Consider the following 21755-nt stretch of genomic DNA (forward strand, 5'->3'; position numbering starts at 1 on the left):
TTGATTCTTTCTGATACTCTCCCATTCGTGGTAGGTAGGTTGTAGAAATTGCAAATAATCAAAACTACTAGTAATGTGGTGCTCTACCTGCGACTGCTAGAGATGTGCCTTCAATTAGAGACCAACCTGCAGGTGATAAACAGAACGATAATAATTTCGTTGGTTGCATCTACATATTGATTTCTTGTAATATTAGCTGTGTGGTTGGTTAAGGCCAATGAAACCACACCTCATTGCAAACTGGGATGAGCTCTATATGCACCATGTGGAATTGGATTGTGTAACACCTGTGAAAGCATAAACTAATACCAAGGAAAATGTAATTCAAAATACCGATGGGGAGTGAAACACTTACTTAAGAAATGCAGTTAAAATGTCTCCCAAGACTTTTAATCGGGGTGCCGTTTACTACAGCCTTTATAGAATCTGTTCAAAGAAGGCAGCCAATCTCCGTTTCCCAACATTACATAGCCTGGATGAAATAACTAGAGAAATGAAAGTGGTGTTTCTTGCTGTTGGTATTTTAGGTCATTTTGCTGGGGAAAAGAGTAGGTCATCTATCAAATTTACAGTTTATTAATTAGTAGAAAAATAAATAATAGGGCAAGATAGTGATGAAAAATACAAATGAAGAATGACTCAAGAAACAATTTTATTTTCCATGGAAAGACGTAGACTGGACCAAGTCCTGGAGGAGAAACAAGAAATGTGTCCTGCAGACTGAGTTCCTCCTGGGAGTGCCTCTGGCCGGACTTAGACTGGGGAGTGCTGACTCCCTGCTTCTGAGCTGTCACTCCCAGAATCATGAGAGATCGCAGTAACCCAATGCCAATGGGGCATTTTCACCTGGTGTCAGAATAGGATCTGTCCACCCACCTTAGCCTTAACAGAGGAAAGGAAAGACACAGTTGGATTTTTGACTACAGTTTAATTAAGAAGATAATTGATTTTAAAATTGTATGGAACCTGGTTGGTGTGGTTCAGTGGTTGAGCATCCAGGAGGTCAAGGTTCGATTCCCAGTCAGGGCACATGCTCAGATTGTGGGCTCAATCCCCAGTAAGGGGTGTGAAGGAGGCAGCTGATCAATGGTTCTCTCTCATCATTGATGTTTCTATATCTCTCTCTCCCTCTCCCTTCCTCTCTGAAATCAATAAAAATATATATTTAAATATATTTATTTATTTATTTATTTTAAAAAGCATATGGATGATACCAGGGAGTTAAGAAGATGTTGGTTAGGTTCAGATATTGATTTATAAATTACTTCAATTCTGAAAAGTTCTCATCAAATTTTTATTTTGAATAGCAGCCCAGACTTCATCTTCACCTGTGCTTTTAAACAACATTGATTCCATGACCCAGACTATTCGACGTAAGGCTTACTGTTCATAATGCCCATGATTTTGAACAAGGGTATTTGATGTAGTGCTATTGATTGGAGATGTGAAATAGACAAATTCATGTGTTAAATACAAGCTTGACAGTTGATTCTCCATGATCCTCTCTCACACCCATTCTAAGTTTTTTTTTTTTCATAATCCAAGTTCATTGTTTTTCCAAAATATAATATTAGTAGCTACCAATTATCAAATACCTACTATATCATATCGACTGTTACATGAAGATTATAAACTTTTTAACCACAGGTGATATTTAAAATATTTAATAAACTTTATGGTACAAGCACCAACCATCACTAAAACCAGCTTCCTTAATGTTGGGTACATAGATATTTGGAAGAATTCTTCATTCTCAAAAATCTTATCCCCTACAGATAGGTGAACTTCAAAAAAAAATAAAAATTTTAGATTCCTTGTGAAGTACAAGGCAAATTGGAAAGTCGTATGAAGGATTCAGGCACCTGCTGAGACCCAGAGATGATGTAAGACAGCACATACAGAGCTCACTTTGTGAGCCACCCTCTCCAATGAGAAAATGTTTATTTTTCATCCTTGTATCGACTGAAAAATAATAATAAAGGGGGAAGCTTGCAGCAGTTCCATTTTCCTAAGCTCATTAAAAGTGGCTCTCTTCCCTGTTTTTAAAATTGGCACCCTTGGATGAAATCAGTCCTTCCTCATGCTCTCTCCTCTACTTAAGAAAGTAAGATCATATAGAATGTATTTTTGTTCTCTAATGTAGACTTACAGCTTCTTCTGGTCACAGTAACCGAAGGTACATTAAAAACTATGTTTTCTAAGGAAGGTCTCTTGCCTTGCTAGATGTGTGATGTTTGGTTGTAAAACCATAAAAATCTCCACTGTGTCCCAACATCTATTAAGAGGCTGGCCGTAGCTGTCATGAGCCAGGACTGGATTGGCATGGCCTTTCGAGGGCATCCTTTCTGCCGCTGAAATGCCACCACACAGTTATTACTTTGAGTCCTGACAGAATTCGTTTTCTGGAAGGTGAAGTTTGTGGCGTGTGTGTTTTTTTTGAAAGAGGCCAATGTAATTTCAAACACAGGAGATGTTAGCAGTGGTGCACAAAGAAACCAGGGGCTTTCAAGAAAACTTTAGTTATTACATTTGTGTTTGTTGTTTTATTCCCCCAACAGCTGACATTGCCTTTAGTTGGTCCTGCACAAACATGTTTCCAGTATATCTGCAAGACGCATTTTAAAAGCCAACACTTGCTGCTCCTGCAGATGGTTCCACATTCTATAAGTAATGACCCCTCCCCCGTTGAGGCTGTTCTTAATGGCTGCTTCCACAACCAGTACTTGCTCAGTCCCCTGAGTCTGCAGTACACAACATTTACCTTTGCTTCAAAAGGCAAATCCGCTCGTCCCACACACTTTGCAAATAAATCTCCAACTAAAAGGTTAATGTTTTAATATGCATTGCTATTAGATGTTCTTCCATGACCTTAAAGGCCAGAATAACCAAAAATTCATTAACCGTGGCATTTCTGCGGCAGACTTTAATTTTTAAAGAAAGTCTGGAGCTAATGCTGACAGATGTTGCCATGACAACACTGCCTCCAGCAGCTGAGTTGTGCTGGGATCTGGCTGCTGAGGGTTTATGATGGGACTATAGGCCATACCAGGAAAGTAGATTGAAAAAGATGATTGAGATGAAGGTCAGGGGGAAAAAATATCCACAAAGTTTCTTATTGGAAAGGAAGCGCATAGATGTATCAAATGAAGTGTGTAATACGAGGTGCCATCTTTGAAAGGAACACCAGCGGCGGCCGGCGCTCCCTGGGAGAACTCACCCTGCGGTCATGCTGAAGGAAAACGATGGCCTTCGGTGCTTTAAATATAGTTCATGTGAAGAGGAGTGCTAGCCGCCAGCCTGGTTTTCATGCAGGAATCTTCTCTTGGGGCCGTAATGACCCTAGTTGTATCTTGGGCTTTTCTTTAAAATGGATCCTGAAGAAAAATTTGTAATTTTATACAATTGCTAGGATGTTCAGACAAGTCAAGAGCGCAAGTTGGATCCAGAATACGACATGGGCAGAAAAAGCCAGGGTGGCCTGTAGCCACAATTCCCACTGGGACATGATCTTTCTTTGTTACATCCCAGTGGGACTCTGGGGGTCACTCCAGCTCCAATGCTAATTGGTGGAAGAATCAGAACTAAACCTCGGGTCTCCAGCTCCACCTCCAGTGCTACTGCCACTCTATCACATTTCCCCACTGTAAAATGCAAGCATTGGGCCCTCCCTGGTTTGGCTCAGTGGATAGTGCATCAGCCCGCAGACTGAAGGGCCCCAGATTTCATTCCGGCCAACGGCACATACCTTGGTTGCAGGTTCGATCCCGATGTGCCTCTCTCACATTGATGTTTCTCTATCTCTCCCCCTCTCTTCCATTCTCTCTAAAAATCAATGGAAAAATATCCTCGGGTGAGGATTAACAAAAGTAATAATAATAATAATAATAATAATAATAATAATAATAATAAAAAATGCATTGGGCTAGATGAGCCCCAGGGCCCTTCAGCTTTGGGAACATATTCACCTCTAGCTTGTAAACATAGTTGTGTGTGTCCAAGTGCCGCATGTCTAAGCGTCCCCGGTTGTAACTGTGTTGTACAGTGGATAGAGCCAGGAGAAGATTGGGTCACCTTCTATTCCATGTCCCCATTCTGTACATATCTTTCTAAACAATGAAGTCTACAGGCCTAGTTGCAAAAATAACGTAGTGAAAGTCTATCCAGCCAATCTTGATTTTTTTTTTTAATCATAATTTGCTATTAACTAAGAGGGATTTTATGACATGTTTGCTTAGATGCTCAAATGCTACATGTGTTTGAAGAAAGATTTTACTTGTAATCTCTGAATCTCATTTTAAGGAGCAGCATTCCCAGCATGTAAGTGAATGCGCTGGCTGTTTGTAAGAACACACTCGAGTTCTTTGTCGAACGCCCCTGGTTGGTGTTCGGAGTTGCCAGTAGGAAGCAGTGGGTCCTTGGAGGTGCTCAGGTCTCAGGACCCCTGTGGAACTCTCATTGTCGACTTGGATGTGGGTTGGTGTGAAAAATCACAGAATTTAAACGGTTCCGATTCCAGTTAACTGGCTGCGTGAGTTACTTCAACTCTAAGTATTATTTGACTTGTCTAGGACAGTGGTTCTCAACCTTGGCTGCACATTAGAATCACCTGGGAATCTTTTTAAAATCCTGATTTCTGGGCCTCATCCTCCGGAAATTCTGTTTCTTTGTGACTAATGTTGTGCACCCCGCCCCTCCCCCCCCCCCCCCCCAATAACAAAGAAACAGAATTTCCGGAGGATGAGGCCCAGAAATCAGGATTTTAAAAAGATCCCCAGGTGATTCTAATGTGCAGCCAAGGTTGAGAACCACTGCTCTAGGAAATGGGAATACTGTCTGATAGGGTTGCTGGGTAAGTAATGTGCTGTAAATGTCAAACACCTGGGATATGCCTGGAACGCTGTAGATTCCTAGTAAATGTCAGTTTCCCTCACGGGCTACAATATACTGCAAGCTTGGCTGTGGCTCAGAAAAATCACACTCCATGTTCGGGGTACATTGGTGAACCCAGAATTCAGTGATCTTTCAGCCGAGCGCCTCTGCCTAGAGCAGGGGTGGGCAAACTTTTTGACTCGAGGGCCACAATGGGTTCTTAAACTGGACCGGAGGGCCGGAACAAAAGCATGGATGGAGTGTTTGTGTGAACTAATATAAATTCAAAGTAAACATCATTACATAAAAGGGTACGGTCATTTTTTTTTTTTTTTTTTTTTTTTTTTTAGTTTTATTCATTTCAAACGTAGTTTGCCCACAGCTGGCCTAGAGCAAAGGTCAGATGACGGATGCTCTCTGACTCTATGCCCTTTAGCCATGGAAGAACCATGTCTTCGCTAAAATTTAAAAATATATGTATCTTGTATTCTCTACTTATCACTTGTGGCATTTACCCCAGGAGAATTTTAATGAAATGAAGTGCATCCCAGGCACACGTAAATGAAGAGTGTATGAGAAAACTGAAAGTATTAAAGAATAAATCACAAAAATGGTATCAGATTCACTCTTACCAGGGTTGTTTTTTGTTCATTTTAATGCTCTTCATACTTAAATATACAAAGAAAGTCAAAACTTTGAGAGTACTATATTCTAGAAATATTAGGCTAGCCCGGGAGAATTTTTCACAAACCAAGGCAGGAAATGGTTCTTAAAGTGTAATAACTAAGCCTGGTATGGAGAACTATGTGAGATTTTCACCAATCCCCACCCTGGATAGAAGACAGCTGGCATCTGGGGCCGCCCCCATGAGTGTGGAAGCAGTTTTCTGAAGCCTCCAGGCTACCTAGAGCTGAAACTCGCACACCAGTACAGCTTGTGACAAGTATTAGGAGGATTCAAGACAGATGGTTGGGTGTAGACACCTGATGAACCCGCCCCACCTCCTATTCCAGTGATGGCGAACCTATGACATGCGTATCAGAGGTGACACGCAAACTCATTTTTTTTTGGTTGATTTTTCTTTGTTAAATGGCATTTAAATATATAAAATAAATATCAAAAATGTAAGTCTTTGTTTTACTATGGTTGCAAATATCAAAAAATTTCTATATGTGACATGGCACCAGAGTTAAGTTAGGGTTTTTAAAAATGCTGACACACCGAGCTCAAAAGGTTCGCCATCACTGTCCTATTCTGAAAGGATATCTACAAGTCCCCAGGAGAGTCAAATGGAACAAATGTTTCCATGTCTACTTTAAACATCCGGCCTGGAGAGATTTTACCTCATTTTAGATAACCACACAAACACATGAAGTGTGTTTTAATTTTAGATAACAAACACATAAAAAAGTATAGGGCCTATAGAGAAGGGAATACAATGGAAGAAAAGCATTGCATAATAGATACAGAGTCAAAATTTTCTTTGCAGAACAACAAAAAAAAATTACCGAAAATACAGCAGAAAAATTTGAAAAAATGTCTTCCTTTTGTTATCAGCAAAATTCAAGAGGACCTTGATTATTTGAAACAAGAAATGAAAGATGAGGTAAGGCAACCTCAATGAGATAAGATGAAAAGAGTTGCCCATGAGGTAGATGAGAAGGGGTCTCGGTGATGACAGATTGGAAATAAAATTTGCCTACAGGTGGTAACCCAGCGGCAGCCGTGTGGTGAGCCATGCTATGAGGATAAACTGGAGGAGCTCACCCAACACGGAGAGGAGAAGCACACGCAGAGGAGGTGGGTGGGAGGCCGGAGACTGAGGACACGGCTCCTGGGTAGTTACTGCTCCTGCGGAGAAGCTGTGGGGGCGGGAGTGGAAGCACAGTGGCCCGTGCTCCAGCTGGACCTCCCTGGCTGAAGGAAACCCTGCATGCAGATCCTGAGAATCACCAAAAAAGGGCAAAATTCATGAGGGACTCGCACCTAAATGTTAGCCTTTAAAATTTGTAAATTTGACGCTTGCAAAAGAAGTCCTGCAGACATATAGATTGTGGAGAAAATGCACTACAAAACAACAGTAATTAGGCCTCAGACCTGTCCTTCCCAATACTAAACGTCAGAAGCTGTCAGAAGGACATACAGATTTTTAGTGCAAAAAAACACATTTTAACAATTCTAAAGGCAGTAGTCAATCATGTTTGAAAGCAGCAGGGAAACATTACCAATATTTAAGGTATATAGCATCCATAGAACTCCTGAAAATCGTTTTTTGAAGATGTATCATGATTGACTGAATGATGAATCAAAATCAGTGTGGCCCTAGCTGGTTTGGCTCAGTGTAGAGTATTGGCCTGTGGACCATAGGGTCCTGGGTTCAATTCCAGTCAAGGGTACGTACCTTGGTTGCAGGCTCCTCCCTGACCCAGGCCCTGGTCGGTCTCATGCAGGAAGCAACCAATCGATGTGTTTCACATCGATATTTCTCTCTGTCTTTCCCTCTCTCTTCCACTCTCTCTAAAAATTAATGGAAAAGTATCCTCGGGTGAGGATTTTAAAAAAAAGTCAGTGTGGACAGATGGGAAGATGTGATGAAACAAATGTAGCAACATGTCAGTTGGGGATCCTAGGTGCTGGGTACTTGGATGTGTACTCTATGATCCTTTAAATTTTTCTCACTGTTGACTTTTTTCCATAATAAAAATATGGGCAACCCTTCCCCGAAAGTCCTTATGGAGGACATCACAAAAAAAGGGGGAGCATGTTTAGTATTTAAATGATTTATTTTGAATGAGAGAAAGAAAAGGAGGGAGGGAGAGAGAGAGAAACATCATTAGTTGCCTCCTGCACACCCCCTACTGGGGATCGAACTCATAACCTGGGCATGGTCCTGACCAGGAATCAAACTGGTGACCTTCACGTGCATGGGATGATGCTCAATTGACTGAGCCACACAGGCCAGGGCTAGTTAAATTATTTAAGTGTATAGCTCATAAAATTGTTGTAAATATGGTTACAAACCAAGATTTTTCTCACAGTGTTTGTAACAGTTCTAAGAACTGGAAACCAACCAGTTCAATTACAGGAGAACTGTTAAATAACCTGTTAAATAGAAAAGGAAATAAAGTGTTATATAGCTATTGATAGAATTTTTCTATGAAACATCATCTACATGTTGCAAATTAAATAGACAAATAAAGCCCCTGTGTGCATAGAAATGAATAAAAATAAATACCTCAAAATCTTAACATTAAATTATTTCTTTTATTTTTAAACCAATGACATCATTATTTTTTAATCAGAGAAAAGACCTATTTTCAGTTAAAATAACCTGCCCTATAGAAAAGTATGGAATTTCATACTAGGGACTCTCTGCAGTTGTCATCTAGACCAGTGACATGAGTGGCAAGCTGCTTTTCAGGCATTGTTCAGAGGTCATATTGCCAAGGAAGTAACACAATGAAGAAGTAAAATAAAGCAATCAATTAAACAGATCCCAGAGATTACAGCCTCTCCTGCAGCCAGTCCCCACTCCTACTTGTTGGGAGTCTCATCCTCGTTGACTTGCTTTCATGACACCATCTCCTGAGGGACTGACTGCTTGTGTTTCTGTCAGCAAGTTGTGTTCCCTGCTTTGCAGGCTGCTGAGGCCATTGTTGCATTGCATCAATTTCATTCCACTTCCAGAAAAACTTCTAATGCAGCGAGGTGTTTAAAAGGATTCTGACAGGATTGCCATAACCCTATCACTTCCCACCAAGGAGGCTGTTGGAGCCGAGTAGTGAAGCAGTCAGATCTGAGTGAGAAAGTGAGAACCGCTCACCATCTCAAAGATGGGTCCCCTGTTGACCCTTGTGGTTTCTGTGTGATTAAGGTGCACATTGGCAATAGTCCGGGACTTGGGCACACAGGTAAACAACATGTGCCTAAGGGCAGCTAGAAATTTTTTAAATTCATCTTTATATTAAATGTTTTCCACTATAAATATATTTGGCCAACAGATAGTATAGTTTTGGCAGAAGATAAGATAATGGTGCATCCCTTAACATTTGGAGTGAAGAGGAAAATATAATAACATCGAATAACAAAGGCTTGAAATACTTTGAGTGGTTTCAGTCCCCTGTTCTCCCTGGATAATACATTAAAAAAAATAGTCATTAATCATTATGGTTTTTTTTTCCTAGCAGGTGTAACATCTACGGTAGCAAGGAAAGTCTAGAAAATGTTTTTCTTTTCTAAATCTACAAGTAGCTAACAAGTTGGAATGCATAAATATAATAAAAGAGGAATAACCCTATTACTGAAAACTTTTTCAACCTTGCCTTGATTTTATCTATCGTTAACACTTAATCTGAGCAAAAGGATTCTTGTGTACCATTGTATTTTAATGTTGTTCTGTTATTGCAGTCAGTAAATATGCTGTGGAAATACGTTGGTAAGAGCAGAAAATGTGGCACAGATCCCAGACATAAAGGGAGAATTGGGCACCACTGATTATCAGAGCAAAGCCAGAGGCAGAAAGAGGGAGGGGATCTAGGCAGTGGGCACACCTCTCTTTCTGCAGGGGTCTATAGGCTCTGTAAAATCTGACTAGAGAAATCAGAAGTCATCACTCATGGACTCAGAGAAGCATGGAGGACTGTTAATTTCTTCCCTTCCCTAAGTAGGTCATTCAAATTGTTTGCCTTTTCCTCTCCCTAGTCAAGTGGCAGTTTCCTTGGCACCCTGACTCTATCAGCATTGTTAATACCAATATTTTGGTGATTTTGATTTGCCGTCATTCTTATCAACTGTTTTCCACATGGTCTATGCCTGTGAGTGAGTGAGTGTGTGTGTGTGTGTGTGTGTGTGTGTGTGTGTGTGTGTGTGTGTGTGTGTGTGAGAGAGAGAGAGAGAGAGAGAGAGAGAGAGAGAGAGAGAGAGAGAGAGAGAGATATCAGGTCAATTGCTGACCTACAATTGGCTCCGATGAGGTCAAGGAAAGTCAGAGCACAGAGAGACCGTGCACTTGGCCTCCACCTGCTGGTGGCTGGCATCACAGCAGCCATGCTGTCAAGTCTATATCAAATCCAGCCAAGGAAGCCTGTTTAAACCATTTACCAAAGGAAAGATAACATGTGTATCTTATGATAGTGAAATTTGTTAGTGTCAAGTTGATAGGTGTATAGAGCCCTAGGGATAAGTAAGGAATTCGTGGTTAACATTCTATTCGTATGGAGAGGGTTAGAAAATTACCTTTGAGAACACCACCAATGCTTCACAGAAATATATTCTCTCTGAAGCTATATCAGTTCAGTTGAGAATAAAATCCAATTACTAGTTGTATGTGCTCGGAACATATATGTATGGAAGGATTTATGTATAACCACTTGGAGGAATAGCCTATCAGATGTGATGGTGGCTGCTTTCAGATCTGTGGCAACATGTATGTGCGCATGTGTGCACGTGGTGGTACTCACTGTCAGTTCACACTGTCTGCATGTACATAGAGTCCGTCTGGTGTGAAGCTGTGGAAACCGGTGGGCTGGACACTCCATAGTGTGATTTTCCAGACAGACAGAAATCACAAATAACTTAGAATTGTGGCAGCACAGCTTGCTCTTTGCATTTAAGCCCACGGTAAGCCATTGCGTGTGCAGTCTTTAGGTATAGATTCCGGTGTGAAGAAACGTGGGGAGGTCCTCAGGGTCCTGAAGAAGCTTGTTCATTTCTCCAACAATAAAACTACATGGAATTGTTCAGTATTCTTGGAATCGAGAAACCCTCCTAATTTATGTTCGACGGCCACAATCACCTCCATTAAAAGGCCAATGTTTCTTTAAAACAAGGGGTGCAATTCTCTTACATAAATGTCTTTATGGAAATGTTCAGCCATCCACCAAATATAAATCTGTTATCCCACTTCAAAAATTGTCAACATTTGTAATTCACTTCAAATAAGTATGCCTCAATTCAGGAGAAAGGATTACTTTTCGGAAACCTATGTACTTTAATGACAGGGTAGAAAAAGAGAAATAAATGCTACACAGTGGCTAGTGACTCTGCTTTGAATCATTGTACACTTTGGAGAGCCAAATTCTCATAATGAGAAATTCTCATAAAAGAAGGAAGTAAATTTCTAAGAACATGAGGTTTGCCCTCGCTGGTTTAGCTCAGTGGATAGAGCTTCAGCCTGTGGACTGAAGGGTCCCAGGTTCGATTCCAGTCAAGAGCACATGCCCGAGTTGTGGGGCTTGATCCCCAGTAGGGGGCGTGCAGGAGGCAGCCAAGCAATGATTCTCTCTCATCATGGATGTTTCTGTCTTTCTCTCCCTCTCCCTTCCTCTCTGAAATCAATAAAATTATATTTTAAAAAAAAGAGGAGTTGGAGTTTTGACAAACAGATGGCAGTCTGCTTGCTGTCTCTAACTCCTAGGCCTCCGTAGACTATAAAGAAAGCTTCGAAACCTGATGAGCCTCAGCCGAGGGGAGAGAAGAGACAGAGCTGACTCTTACCGCGGCCCTGGAGAAAGACCCCTCCTGTTGGTTCTGGTTTGCAGATCCTACCTGGAACTGATGCTGACCTGACTGATGCAACCTCCGTGCCGGCAGCAGAGGGCGCCCCAGCAGTGGAAGCAGAGAAGGAGCCGGAGGCCGTGCTCCCTGCTGGGGAAGGAGCAAGTTTAGAGGAGCCCAAGGCTGATACAGAAGCTGCAGAGGTTGCAGACAGTGACAGAGGTCAACCAGAGGAAACGGAAGCGGCGGCGCCTCCGGTGAGTGCCTGGTGACGGGGTGCTGGGGATGTGCCCGTTGGCATGCTCTGTCTATTGGTTAATGGCCATAACTCTTGGATGTGAATAGGTTTGTAGCCATTTTGTGGCATGCTGCTCCGCGGGGGCCGGGGGAGGGGGGAGGGAAGGGATGGAAATTCTCAGAAAGAGTGGTCACACCATTTTCTCAGTGTCAGTATTCTGGGGTTCCACGCAAGCCCCCAGGGCTACGGTGACTGGGCTGAAATTAAGCACAGATAGAGGTAAAGGAGACTATGCAGTAAAGTGATGGAGAAAAAAATGAAGCACAGACGACAAAACGGATGAGAATGGAGGCAGGAGAAAGGGAATAGACTAGAATAATGGGGTGGCTGTGTGGATTATGGGAGAAAATGGCCAGAAAGTGCTTAGCCTGGTGCCAACCACATGCTGAGAACCCAATATTAATACTTCAATCATGTTGCTATGATTATTACTTTGTGGTGGTGATTATTATTACAGTACCTCCAAATTCACCCCAAATTAGGCTTCTTTTACCAAAAGCCCATCCTTATGTTGCACTTTCAAAAGGAAAATGGGTCATGTGAGCCTTTGGACACATACGTGAAGCTGGGCTTCGCCCAGGTCTGGCTTTCTCAGACAAGTGCTCAAAGGCAGCACAGCCACCTAAGCCGAGACTGTGGAGCCTCAAGCCCAGGGGCCGGAGCAAGCACAGCTCTCCCAACCCCCGTGCTGGGATCCTCTACTTTCTAGAAGGTTAACCATGGAGAGTGGGCTTCATGCATGCTTTCCATTTCTCTGATTATTTTACTCAGAGCAAGTTTCCAGAAGTCTCTCCAGGGTTACTCGAAGTTTGAAGCTGAATTGCCCCTTTCCTCCCACTAGAAACCCAGCAAGTAGCATTGGTGTTTGGAGAAAGAACTCAATTCTATTCATTGTAATATTTCCTTGTCACTGTGCCAGGAATACTTTTGTACATATTGTTATACATGTTGAAAGAGTGTATTTTATTCTCCAAACTGAAGAATGGAAGTGCTTTTGCCCACTGACGCCTGAGGGAATATAGAACTTATATTATTATTATTATTAATCTGAAAAGCCAGCAATATCTCTAGACTTTCCTTATGTGAGTTAAGTCTCCCTCTCCCTCCTTGCTCTCACCTTTGTCAAAACATAAGGGGGAGGTCTTGATCCTTTGGTCTACTGTCCCTGACAATAGAGTGTTGGAGTGGTTGGCGGGAGTCATGATTCCGGAAACTGTGACTGGGGTGTGGCTCTGACCATAATCAGCAAGCAGGGGCCACATCTTTACCGACAGTGTGGTTTCGGGCTCTCTGGGAGTCCCATGGGACTCTGGGAGAGGAGCAAATGGGCCAGGGCAAGAATGAGCCCCTCCTTGGAGTCCCACAGCATTTCCTTCCAGGACTGTCTCCTCCACCCGCCATGACTCCGCCCCCTCCCTGCAGTCTCCTATCCCTCCTCCCAGTTTACACAGAAACCTCACTCCAAACTGGGTGATTGTTCAAGGATCCAGAAATTCATCCCACAAAGGGTATCTCTCTCAGGAGAGAGAGAAGGGAGGAAGGTCCTGCAAGGCAGAAGGCCCAAGGGCCAGAAAGCCTACATTGGGTTTGGGGAATGAGGGAGGTGGGGAACCTGGGAGCCACGGAGGGTGTGGCAGGAAGAGTGTTTCCGAAGGACCACCACATTTTTCTTTCCCCAGGAGAAGGTCATCCCTGCGGTCATCATAGAGCCCGCTTCCAACAACGAAGAGGAGGGAGCACACGAAATCATGACAGGTGCAGAGTCCCAGGAGGCGACTCAAGACTCGGCCCTTCCAGGCCCCCCCAGTGAGGTGCCCGAGCCGGCTGCTGAGCAGAAGGCCCCTGAGGACTCCCAGCCCGAGCCCTCCGCTCCGCCTGCGAGCCACGCCTCTCAGGACGTGCCTCCCGGCTTCCTCTACAAGGTCTTTCCATTCTTCGTTTTTTAAATCGGGCGGCCATTTGTCCTTCCTTTGCTTTGAGGCCCTTCTGCTCACGCCTTTGGTTTCCCGATTTTTACGTTTACTTTTTTTTGCCACACAGACTCCTTTTCTGCACTGCTTTCCCCTCCCTCCCAACATCACATTGCAATGGCAGGATTTCTGTGCTGCGGGCAGGGGGCCTACAGTGATGTCTTTCCATTTTTAGCAAAGGAGAGTTAAACGCTGTGCCCCTTGGTAGTGCTGGGTGCATGCCTTCCACCTGAGTGCCCTCTGCTCCCACAGAGCTCTGTGGGGGCCTCCCGTGCTGGGCTCACCTGCTCCCAGCTGGATTATCACACCTCCAAGGGCAGGAAACAGGAATCACCCATTCAGCTCTGGCACCTGGTTACAGTGCAGGACACAGAGCAGGGAGCCAATGACTATTTTAAAAGAAAGTGGATAAATATGTTAATGGGCTTCTATGAAAAGGAAGAGAGAAAAGAGGCCAGAATTTGTGGGCAGAAGGTCTTGCTCAGAAAGGCCATCGAGTGGTCACATAGAGCCTTCGTACACTGAAGGGTCCTTACAAGAACCAACTCAGCAGACACCGAGAAACACAGGCTTCAACCACGTGTGAAAGGCAGCTCATCCTCCGTAATAGAACATTGTTGGGAATTATAAGTCCCATCGTTTGATTTTACATGTCAAATTTCAGCTCTTTGTCTTTTCAGAAGTATTAAATTTTTGTTTGTGGGGGTGGGATTGACGAGTCGTGATCTTTTTCTTCTCTCTGCTTCTTGGGCAGTGACTGTTGCTACGTTGCTACCTCCTGTGGGGACGGGGTGGGTAGAATGCATTTAGGAATGAATTATGCGAAGACAACACTAAGCCTGTGGCAGGTGAAGGCCTGTGTCCCACTGTGTTTTGTGTCAGAGGACAAGGAATCAGGCTGCAGGCTGCCCCTGGAGGCCGGGCCCGGCTGGGCCCTCCAACCTCCTCACTGACCACGTAACCCCTCTCTCTGGGTGTCAGTATTCTCATCAGAAAAATGAATTTGGGGATAAGATAGAAATTTCCAGCTCTGACATTTTATGATTCTACATGCAAACAGCACATTTTAAGAGCTGATTATTTAATATCATCGGTAGGGTTGAGGAGAGGGACACGGGAAAAATAAACCTGGGTGTGATTATAGATCGTTATTGAAGCTGCATAATGGGGCTCATTTTACTATTCTACTTTTTAAAACTTTCCTATACTTAAAGTTTAAAGAAATCTTTCAAAAAAGGAAACTAGAAATAGGTTATCATGTTTAAAAGGTAGGACAGGGAAAGAAGGAAGTTCATTTACAGGAGATTGGGCACAGGATTTGATTAAATCCTGATTTCATTATAACATGCAATCGATGGTTTTCCCAGTGCGACAGAAGCTGTGGTTAGAGGAACATTCAGCTAGGCATTTTTAGTTCAAAAACAATAATAAAGCATCTGTGATAATTACATGCAAATCTCTAGCAAAATTATGAAGCATTAAACTTTAATTAATGCACGGCATTTCGGCTCTAGCAGAAAGTATTGCATTACTAAATATGCGCCCAGGGGCCTTGGTTTCAGTCTGTAAGAGTAGGACGTATTGAGTAAAGGAGAGGATTTCCTTTCTGCCTTCAGGAGCCTTCTCCTCCCTTGGGGAGATACAGTCTTCATTGTTATCAGCTTGGAGATGCTATTGAGATGCCTGGGGACCATCTGACGGGGAGAGCTTGACCTGACCTCTGTTTTCTTCCTAACAGTAGTCAGTTCTTTTACAACCTTGCAGGTGGAAGCACTGCACGATTTCGAGGCAGCAAATTCTGATGAACTTACCTTACAAAGGGGTGACGTGGTGTTGGTGGTGCCCTCCGATTCGGAAGCTGACCAGGTAAAGGATGAGATTGGAAAGTGCTGGAAGCTCTGTTGGTTTTTTCCTAAGGTTCAGTTGGGCATAGTGACTTCCTGAAGTTGTTTGCATTTTCTGAGATGCTGAAGAGGATGTAAGGGCTTATGACCACAGTACATCACAAAATTTAGGTTTGGGATGCTATTACCTATTACATTGTTTATTTTTCGTACACATAGATGACCATTTCTTATTATGTATCCATTTTTTAGGGATGTCTCTCTGAAATTCAGTCTTCAGGAAATGCAGACACTCTTTTAAAATAGTGTTCCGTTGTTTTCCAGTCTCTACACAACTAATATTGTGAAAAACAGGACAACGTAACTAACTGGTTAAAGTTAATCAATAGAAATGTGTCCTGGGACGGTCTAGCTTTTGGAATTAGCAGTGAGGAATTTAAAGCAGTCATTACATTTCCCTGACTGATTTTAAGAACGTCTCCGCATCCTGTTTTCATCATTTCAACTATAAAGTGCTTAGGTCTTGTTTTTTCATACTTTTCTTGCTTGAGGTTCACTGAGCTCCTTGGACTTGTACCTGATTATTTTCCACTACATTTGAAAGATTTTCAGCTGTTATTTCTCACTTTTTTCCTTTCTTCTCTTTTTCTCTAAGAAACAATTATACATATGTTGGACTTTTTATGTCTAAGACTATTCTTTTTTGTTCAGTGTTTTCTTCTCTCTGGTACTCTGTTTGATAGTACAGTGACCCTTTTTTGCACTACTTTGAATTTGTTTTTAAGGTTGTCCTGTGACTTTTTTATTTAGGATATTATCTACATAGTTCCATAATGTCTATGTTGTTCTGTTATATAGTTTTCATTTCTTTACTGAGATTTCCTATCTATTCTCATTATTACCATCTTTTAATTTAAGTACATGACTATATTTGTTATGACCGCCTTAAATTCCTCACTGCCTATTCCAAAAGCTAGGCCATCCCAGGACACATTTCTATTGGTTGACTTTTGTCAGTAAGTCACATTTTCCTGTTTTTCTCACCTGTGGAAATTTTCTTACAGTGGGTAATTCATTATTGAGTCTGGATTCTGTTTTCTATCTCTGAAAATTACTTCTTCCAGCAGGCATTCAAGCCACTGGATAATTACCTTGAATCCATGGAAGTTTCTTTTAATCACTTCGTTGGAGTGGGTCTGTTTCATGTTTGCCATACTCTTAGGATAAATTCTTAGTCCTGGGCCATTGTCTCTACCTCTAAGACATGCCCCATCTGGAATTTCAATAGAAATCCTGACAGGTTTATCAAGCCCCCTAACTTGATGGCGTTTGAACTCTAAACTCTGTCTCCCGGCCACTCCTTTGAATCTCTGCTCATCTTTTCCAGCCTTCCTGCTTTCCCCAGGCTCCTCGGGCATCCCCCTTATGCATTCATAGTTTGGGGGCAGCTTAGGATTTCATAGAAGCTTCTCCGTGTATTCGGGGACTTTCCATGTATCTCTCTCTCTCTCTCTCTCTCTTTTTTTTTTTCTTCAAGATATCCCCCATAAAAGTACAGCTGCTCAGACAGCCCTTAACTCTATCCCTGAATGCCCTGCATCACACAGACTGAGGAGAACTCTCAGGGGAAGGCTGTACCAGCACAGTCCCACCCGCGCAGCACCCTACTTTGAAGAATTAAACCGTCTCTGATTTCTGCCTGCTTTTGGTGACTCTCAGTGCCTTCAAATGGTTGTTATATAAGTACAACCCCTTTATTTATAACAAGCCCATTATATAAACTTATATTTTATACTATATATTCTGTAACAAATAGTCATTTCTATATTAAAATAGTTGCATATATTTATACATACGTATATTAGGTCTATAAAAATATATAGTTTTTCTAGTGCTTATAATTGCTCTGTGCAGAAGCATTTGTCTGCAACAAGCTATTTTACCATTAGCAAAACTGGAAATTCTTAGTCTACCACATATTTTAAATAGCTAAAATTTAACTTTTCTATTTACCTCAGCTAAAGATTGATACTGGCTAATAATAGTTCAATTTACTACATAAATTTTATATCAGGTATATGTCTTGCAATATATCTTTTTATTGCATTTATTTTTATTGGGAGTATTACAGATATCTTGATTATAGGTTTGTGCCAGTCCTTTACTTTTGTTCTTTGTTGAAACAGTTTTAAAGTGCTTGACTCTGCTTGGCACCAGTAGATTTTTCACTCATTGTAAATAAAGTCAAATATAAAATATAGACACTTGCGGGGGAGACGTGGCCTTTTGTATGCTTACCCAATAAATTTAATTAAAAATAAAATAGAAAGAAAATATTTAGGTATCATCTTTTACTTTATGTATAACTTTGTCCTTCACACATATAACATCATAATTTTAAAGAGAATAATTTTTGTCATCACCTAGGATATTATCAGTTATTTTATTGTCAAATTTTCCCACTGTTATTATTTCTGCCTTCAGAAATTGGCCTGTCTAAATGCTTATATTTCTTCTCTATAGAAGCATCAATTTATAGTCTCAGATTATATCACAAGAGAATGTATTCAGCTTCTTTAATTTTTGAGTTCCCATTTATCTGATGTACTTGAACTTCATTGGGAATTGGTTCAGATTAAATCTGGCCATCCTTCATCTTAAGAGGGATCTCTTTCGTGTGTTGGTTAACATAATAAAGATAGTCATTCCCCGCTAGCTTTGCTCTGTATGGTCTGTATGTTCATGTTGTTCCTTCAGCTCAGCTTTTCCCAAGTAGGATCTGCTTATCTTCATAGGCCAAGGACAGACGGCCGCCTCCGTTCCTCAGTTCTACACGTCATCTCCCATGCCGTATGCCCACACGGATGGGTTATTTTACCTTTCTTTGACTAAATGTCTGCAGTTCCATAAAATAGATACATGCTTATAAGCAGTAATTTATAAAGAATATACGAATGTTCCCAACAAGAATATCATGACAACAGACTGCTTTGTACTTTATATGAACTTCAAAATATAGATATTATAACAGCAACAATAACAGAACAGTAACATCAGGCAACATACCTAGCCGTTATTATTTGATAAGCCCGGTATGTGTGGTTTATTTAGGTTGCATGATGTGAGGTGAGAGAATAACAGAGTTGTTTGTTATTAGCAAGTGGTTCAGGATGAAATACAAGAACTCTGATGGCCTTGTCAGCACTGTATTCTAACCCAGGGGTCCTCCAGCCTTTTTTTCACTGTGACTCACAGGGCAAGAAGTGTTCCTGTGCGTGACATCCTTTCACATGTGTCCCTCTCCGTGCTGGCTATCATTCTTTTAAAAAATATGTATATATTTAACTGATTTCAGAGAGGGAAGGAGAGAGAAATAAGGACAGAAACATCAATGATGACAGAGATCATTGATCGGCCGCCTCCTGTATGCCCCCTACTGGGGATCGAGCCCACAACCCAGGCATGTGCCCTGACTGGGAATCTCCTGGTTCATAGGTCAATGAAGAGTGACCTCTTGGTTCATAGGTCGATGCTCAACCACTGAGCCACACTGGCTGAACTTTGCTGGCTGTAATTCTAACCCTTTTCTTTTCCTTAACTCAAGTCATAATCCAGTTGCCATCAATTAACTATAGTTTATACAAAATTATAAGCCCTGACTGGTTTTGCTCAGTGGATAGAGCGTCGGCCTGCGGACTGAAGGGTCCCAGGTTTGATTCCAGTCAAAGGCATGTACCTTGGTTTGCGGGCACATCCCCAGTGGGGGGTGTGCAGGAGGCAGCTGATCGATATTTCTCTCTCATCGATGTTTCTAACTCTCTATTCCTCTCCCTTCCTCTCTGTAAAAAAATCAATAAAATATATTTTAAAAAATTATAATATTAATATCAACCTTCAGTCAGCCTTCCCACGGACCTCAGCACAGCAGTTTACATGTAACCTAACATGTTGGTGCGGAGCCACAGCACTAACTACACAAAGTACTTTGTCTAATGGCTGGCCGTGCAGGCTTTCCCAGCGCTCGGACCTTGAAAGCCCTGTCTTTGTCTTGCAGGATGCGGGCTGGCTGGTGGGAGTGAAGGAATCAGACTGGCTCCAGTACAGAGACCTCGCCACCTACAAAGGCCTCTTCCCAGAGAACTTCACCCAGCGCCTGGAGTAGGGCCCAGGGGGTTGTAGGAAGACCCTGGTTTTGAGGTTTCTAAACCTTCATGAAAACCTGAAGAATTCACTTTTGCTATTACACTCTTGTGACTTGCAGACTGATGCCAGATACAGGTTGGAAGGATATATCAATGGAGCATGTGTGCAAAAAAAAAAAAAAAGTGTAAGAAAAAAAAAAAGCAAATGAAGGAGGAAGTCCTCACTGGTTCCCATGTTATTCAGAACAAGTTTGTTTGTGCTGTGTCCGAGCTGTGGAGACTCTTGTACTTGACCCCCTCCCACCGATTCTAAAGTAGCTTTCTCCAGACCAGAACCTTAACTCTTGGTACCAAGTGTGTGGTATGGAGTGGCTGCCCTGCAGAAGACGTGCTGAACTATCCTGTAGGACAGGTTGTTTCACTCCCCAGGGCAGGTGTGCCCACGTGCGCACACTCCTCTCTCTCTCTTACAAGTTTACTGTGTTTAAAACGAAAGTGCTGCAAAAGTTTTCAGTGTTCTTTTCCAACACACTTCCTCTCTCTCTCTCTCTCTCTCTCTCTCTCTCTCTCTCTCTCTCTCTCTCTCTCTCTCTCTCTCTCTCCATATATATATACGTATATATGGACACAGTGCACGAGCTAGTTCCCATCACTCCTGGATCTATGTGTATGCACCAGAGGACATACGCATAGTTGCTTTCTTTCCATTGTAGCCCTTTGCCTCTCCAGTGTCATTGATACATGCATTGCTCTTATTCTGTCTGGCGTTGCAGTTGCAGTTTTGCCTCAGAACAACACCAGCCACCCCATTGCCAAAACAGTCGACAGTATCTGTGTTCGTAACGTGCATTTTTCGGGGTGCTGTCCCTTTGGAGAAAGCAGCGTCTGATTCTCTACGTGTCCGGCTGCTGTGGCTGGAGGCAGGCTGGTGGGGATGAGCAGCGAACTTCCTAACTTCTGCCTTTAAGAGATTGGCTAGATGACGGGGCCTAGAAACCCACCCCAAAAGAACTTACAAATAAGCACCTCTGTATTCCCACCTCCTTATATTTATGCGGCTCATCTTCACAGATTGTCCTACAGTAAGCTAGGTGATGTATGCTGTATTCGCAGATCATCTGTAACGATAATGTTCTCAGTGCTGTGTCATTCCGAATAAACCTTTGGTCCGCTCCAGCAAGCACCCCAGTTCCTTCTGATGAGTCATTTGTTCGGAAAGCTGGTCTCAGTCGGGTGCTCTTCTTGAAACGGTTATGTTGGAGTTGTTATTTGTGCAGAAATCTGCTTGTAACCCTTGGTTGTGCTCCACAGCCCCCTCGCTTCCCCCGACCCCTTCATTCCAGTGATTGCTGGTCACTGGGCCGTCCCCGCGGCCGGACAATCACTACAGCACAAATAACAGCTGCGGACGAAGGCCCCGCAGAGGTGGCGGCTGTGGCCCCCGGCCTGTGTATCACAGAGAATCTGACGACCTTCATAATCAGCGATTTCTTCTCACACCAGCCTCATTTCTTGGTCACTTTTCTTCTTGACATATTTATGTTTGTTAGGTACATACAAAGAGAAATAGATCAGGCGGATCGTTGTTTAAGGAAGCGAATGCTTACAGCAAAAACCTTTCGTTTCATGTAGACTCCTTTTCTGCCAGTATAATTCTAGACACAGTGGGAGCTGATCAAGGATGCGCATTGCTAGACTTTGAATTTTGGTATGTATCTATGATTCACGGTTTGACTTCTCCGGGTGGATTACTGACTTCGATGTTGGTGTTAATAGGGCAATGGCAATGATCCACCCGAGATTTTGGGGTGGGAGGAGGCTGATTTCCGGGGAAGCTGGGTCATCATGAATGCTAGTCTAGTGCAAGAAAAGAGCATGCGCAGCCCAGCAGCGTAACTGATGATTCAGCAAATAACGTGCAGCATTGTGAGATGTGTAGGAGAAAGCCATCCCTCACATTGAGGGTTCACCAAAGAGCTTGAAGGCTACGACTGAAAAAGCAGTTCTTAAAATAAATGCACCTGATGTCTACAAAGGTAATTGTCCCATCTCCTGGAGTGGTTCCCCCGGAATTTCTCTCATGCTCCTCCCATAGCCGATCCCAAAGTGAACAGCTTGGCAGGACGTAGCTCCTTCA

General features: G+C 42.6%; 1 protein-coding gene across 2 annotated transcripts in view; it reads left to right on the plus strand.

Annotated features, from left to right (window-relative positions):
• AMPH (amphiphysin) overlaps window positions 1–19807 on the plus strand; it is a 143267-nt gene extending 123460 nt beyond the window's left edge. For both annotated transcript variants that reach the window (XM_036327452.1, XM_036327453.1), the window contains 4 exons: window positions 11409–11621; window positions 13342–13584; window positions 15397–15498; window positions 19531–19807. In XM_036327452.1, the coding sequence (XP_036183345.1) occupies window positions 11409–11621; window positions 13342–13584; window positions 15397–15498; window positions 19531–19638 (666 nt within the window). In that variant the 3' untranslated portion in view covers window positions 19639–19807. The remainder of the gene's footprint in view (window positions 1–11408; window positions 11622–13341; window positions 13585–15396; window positions 15499–19530) is intronic.
• The last annotated feature ends 1948 nt before the right edge of the window (window positions 19808–21755 follow it).

Source organism: Myotis myotis, unplaced genomic scaffold, assembly GCF_014108235.1.
Source record: "Myotis myotis isolate mMyoMyo1 unplaced genomic scaffold, mMyoMyo1.p scaffold_m19_p_11, whole genome shotgun sequence".
Classification (NCBI taxonomy): Eukaryota; Metazoa; Chordata; class Mammalia; order Chiroptera; family Vespertilionidae; genus Myotis; species Myotis myotis.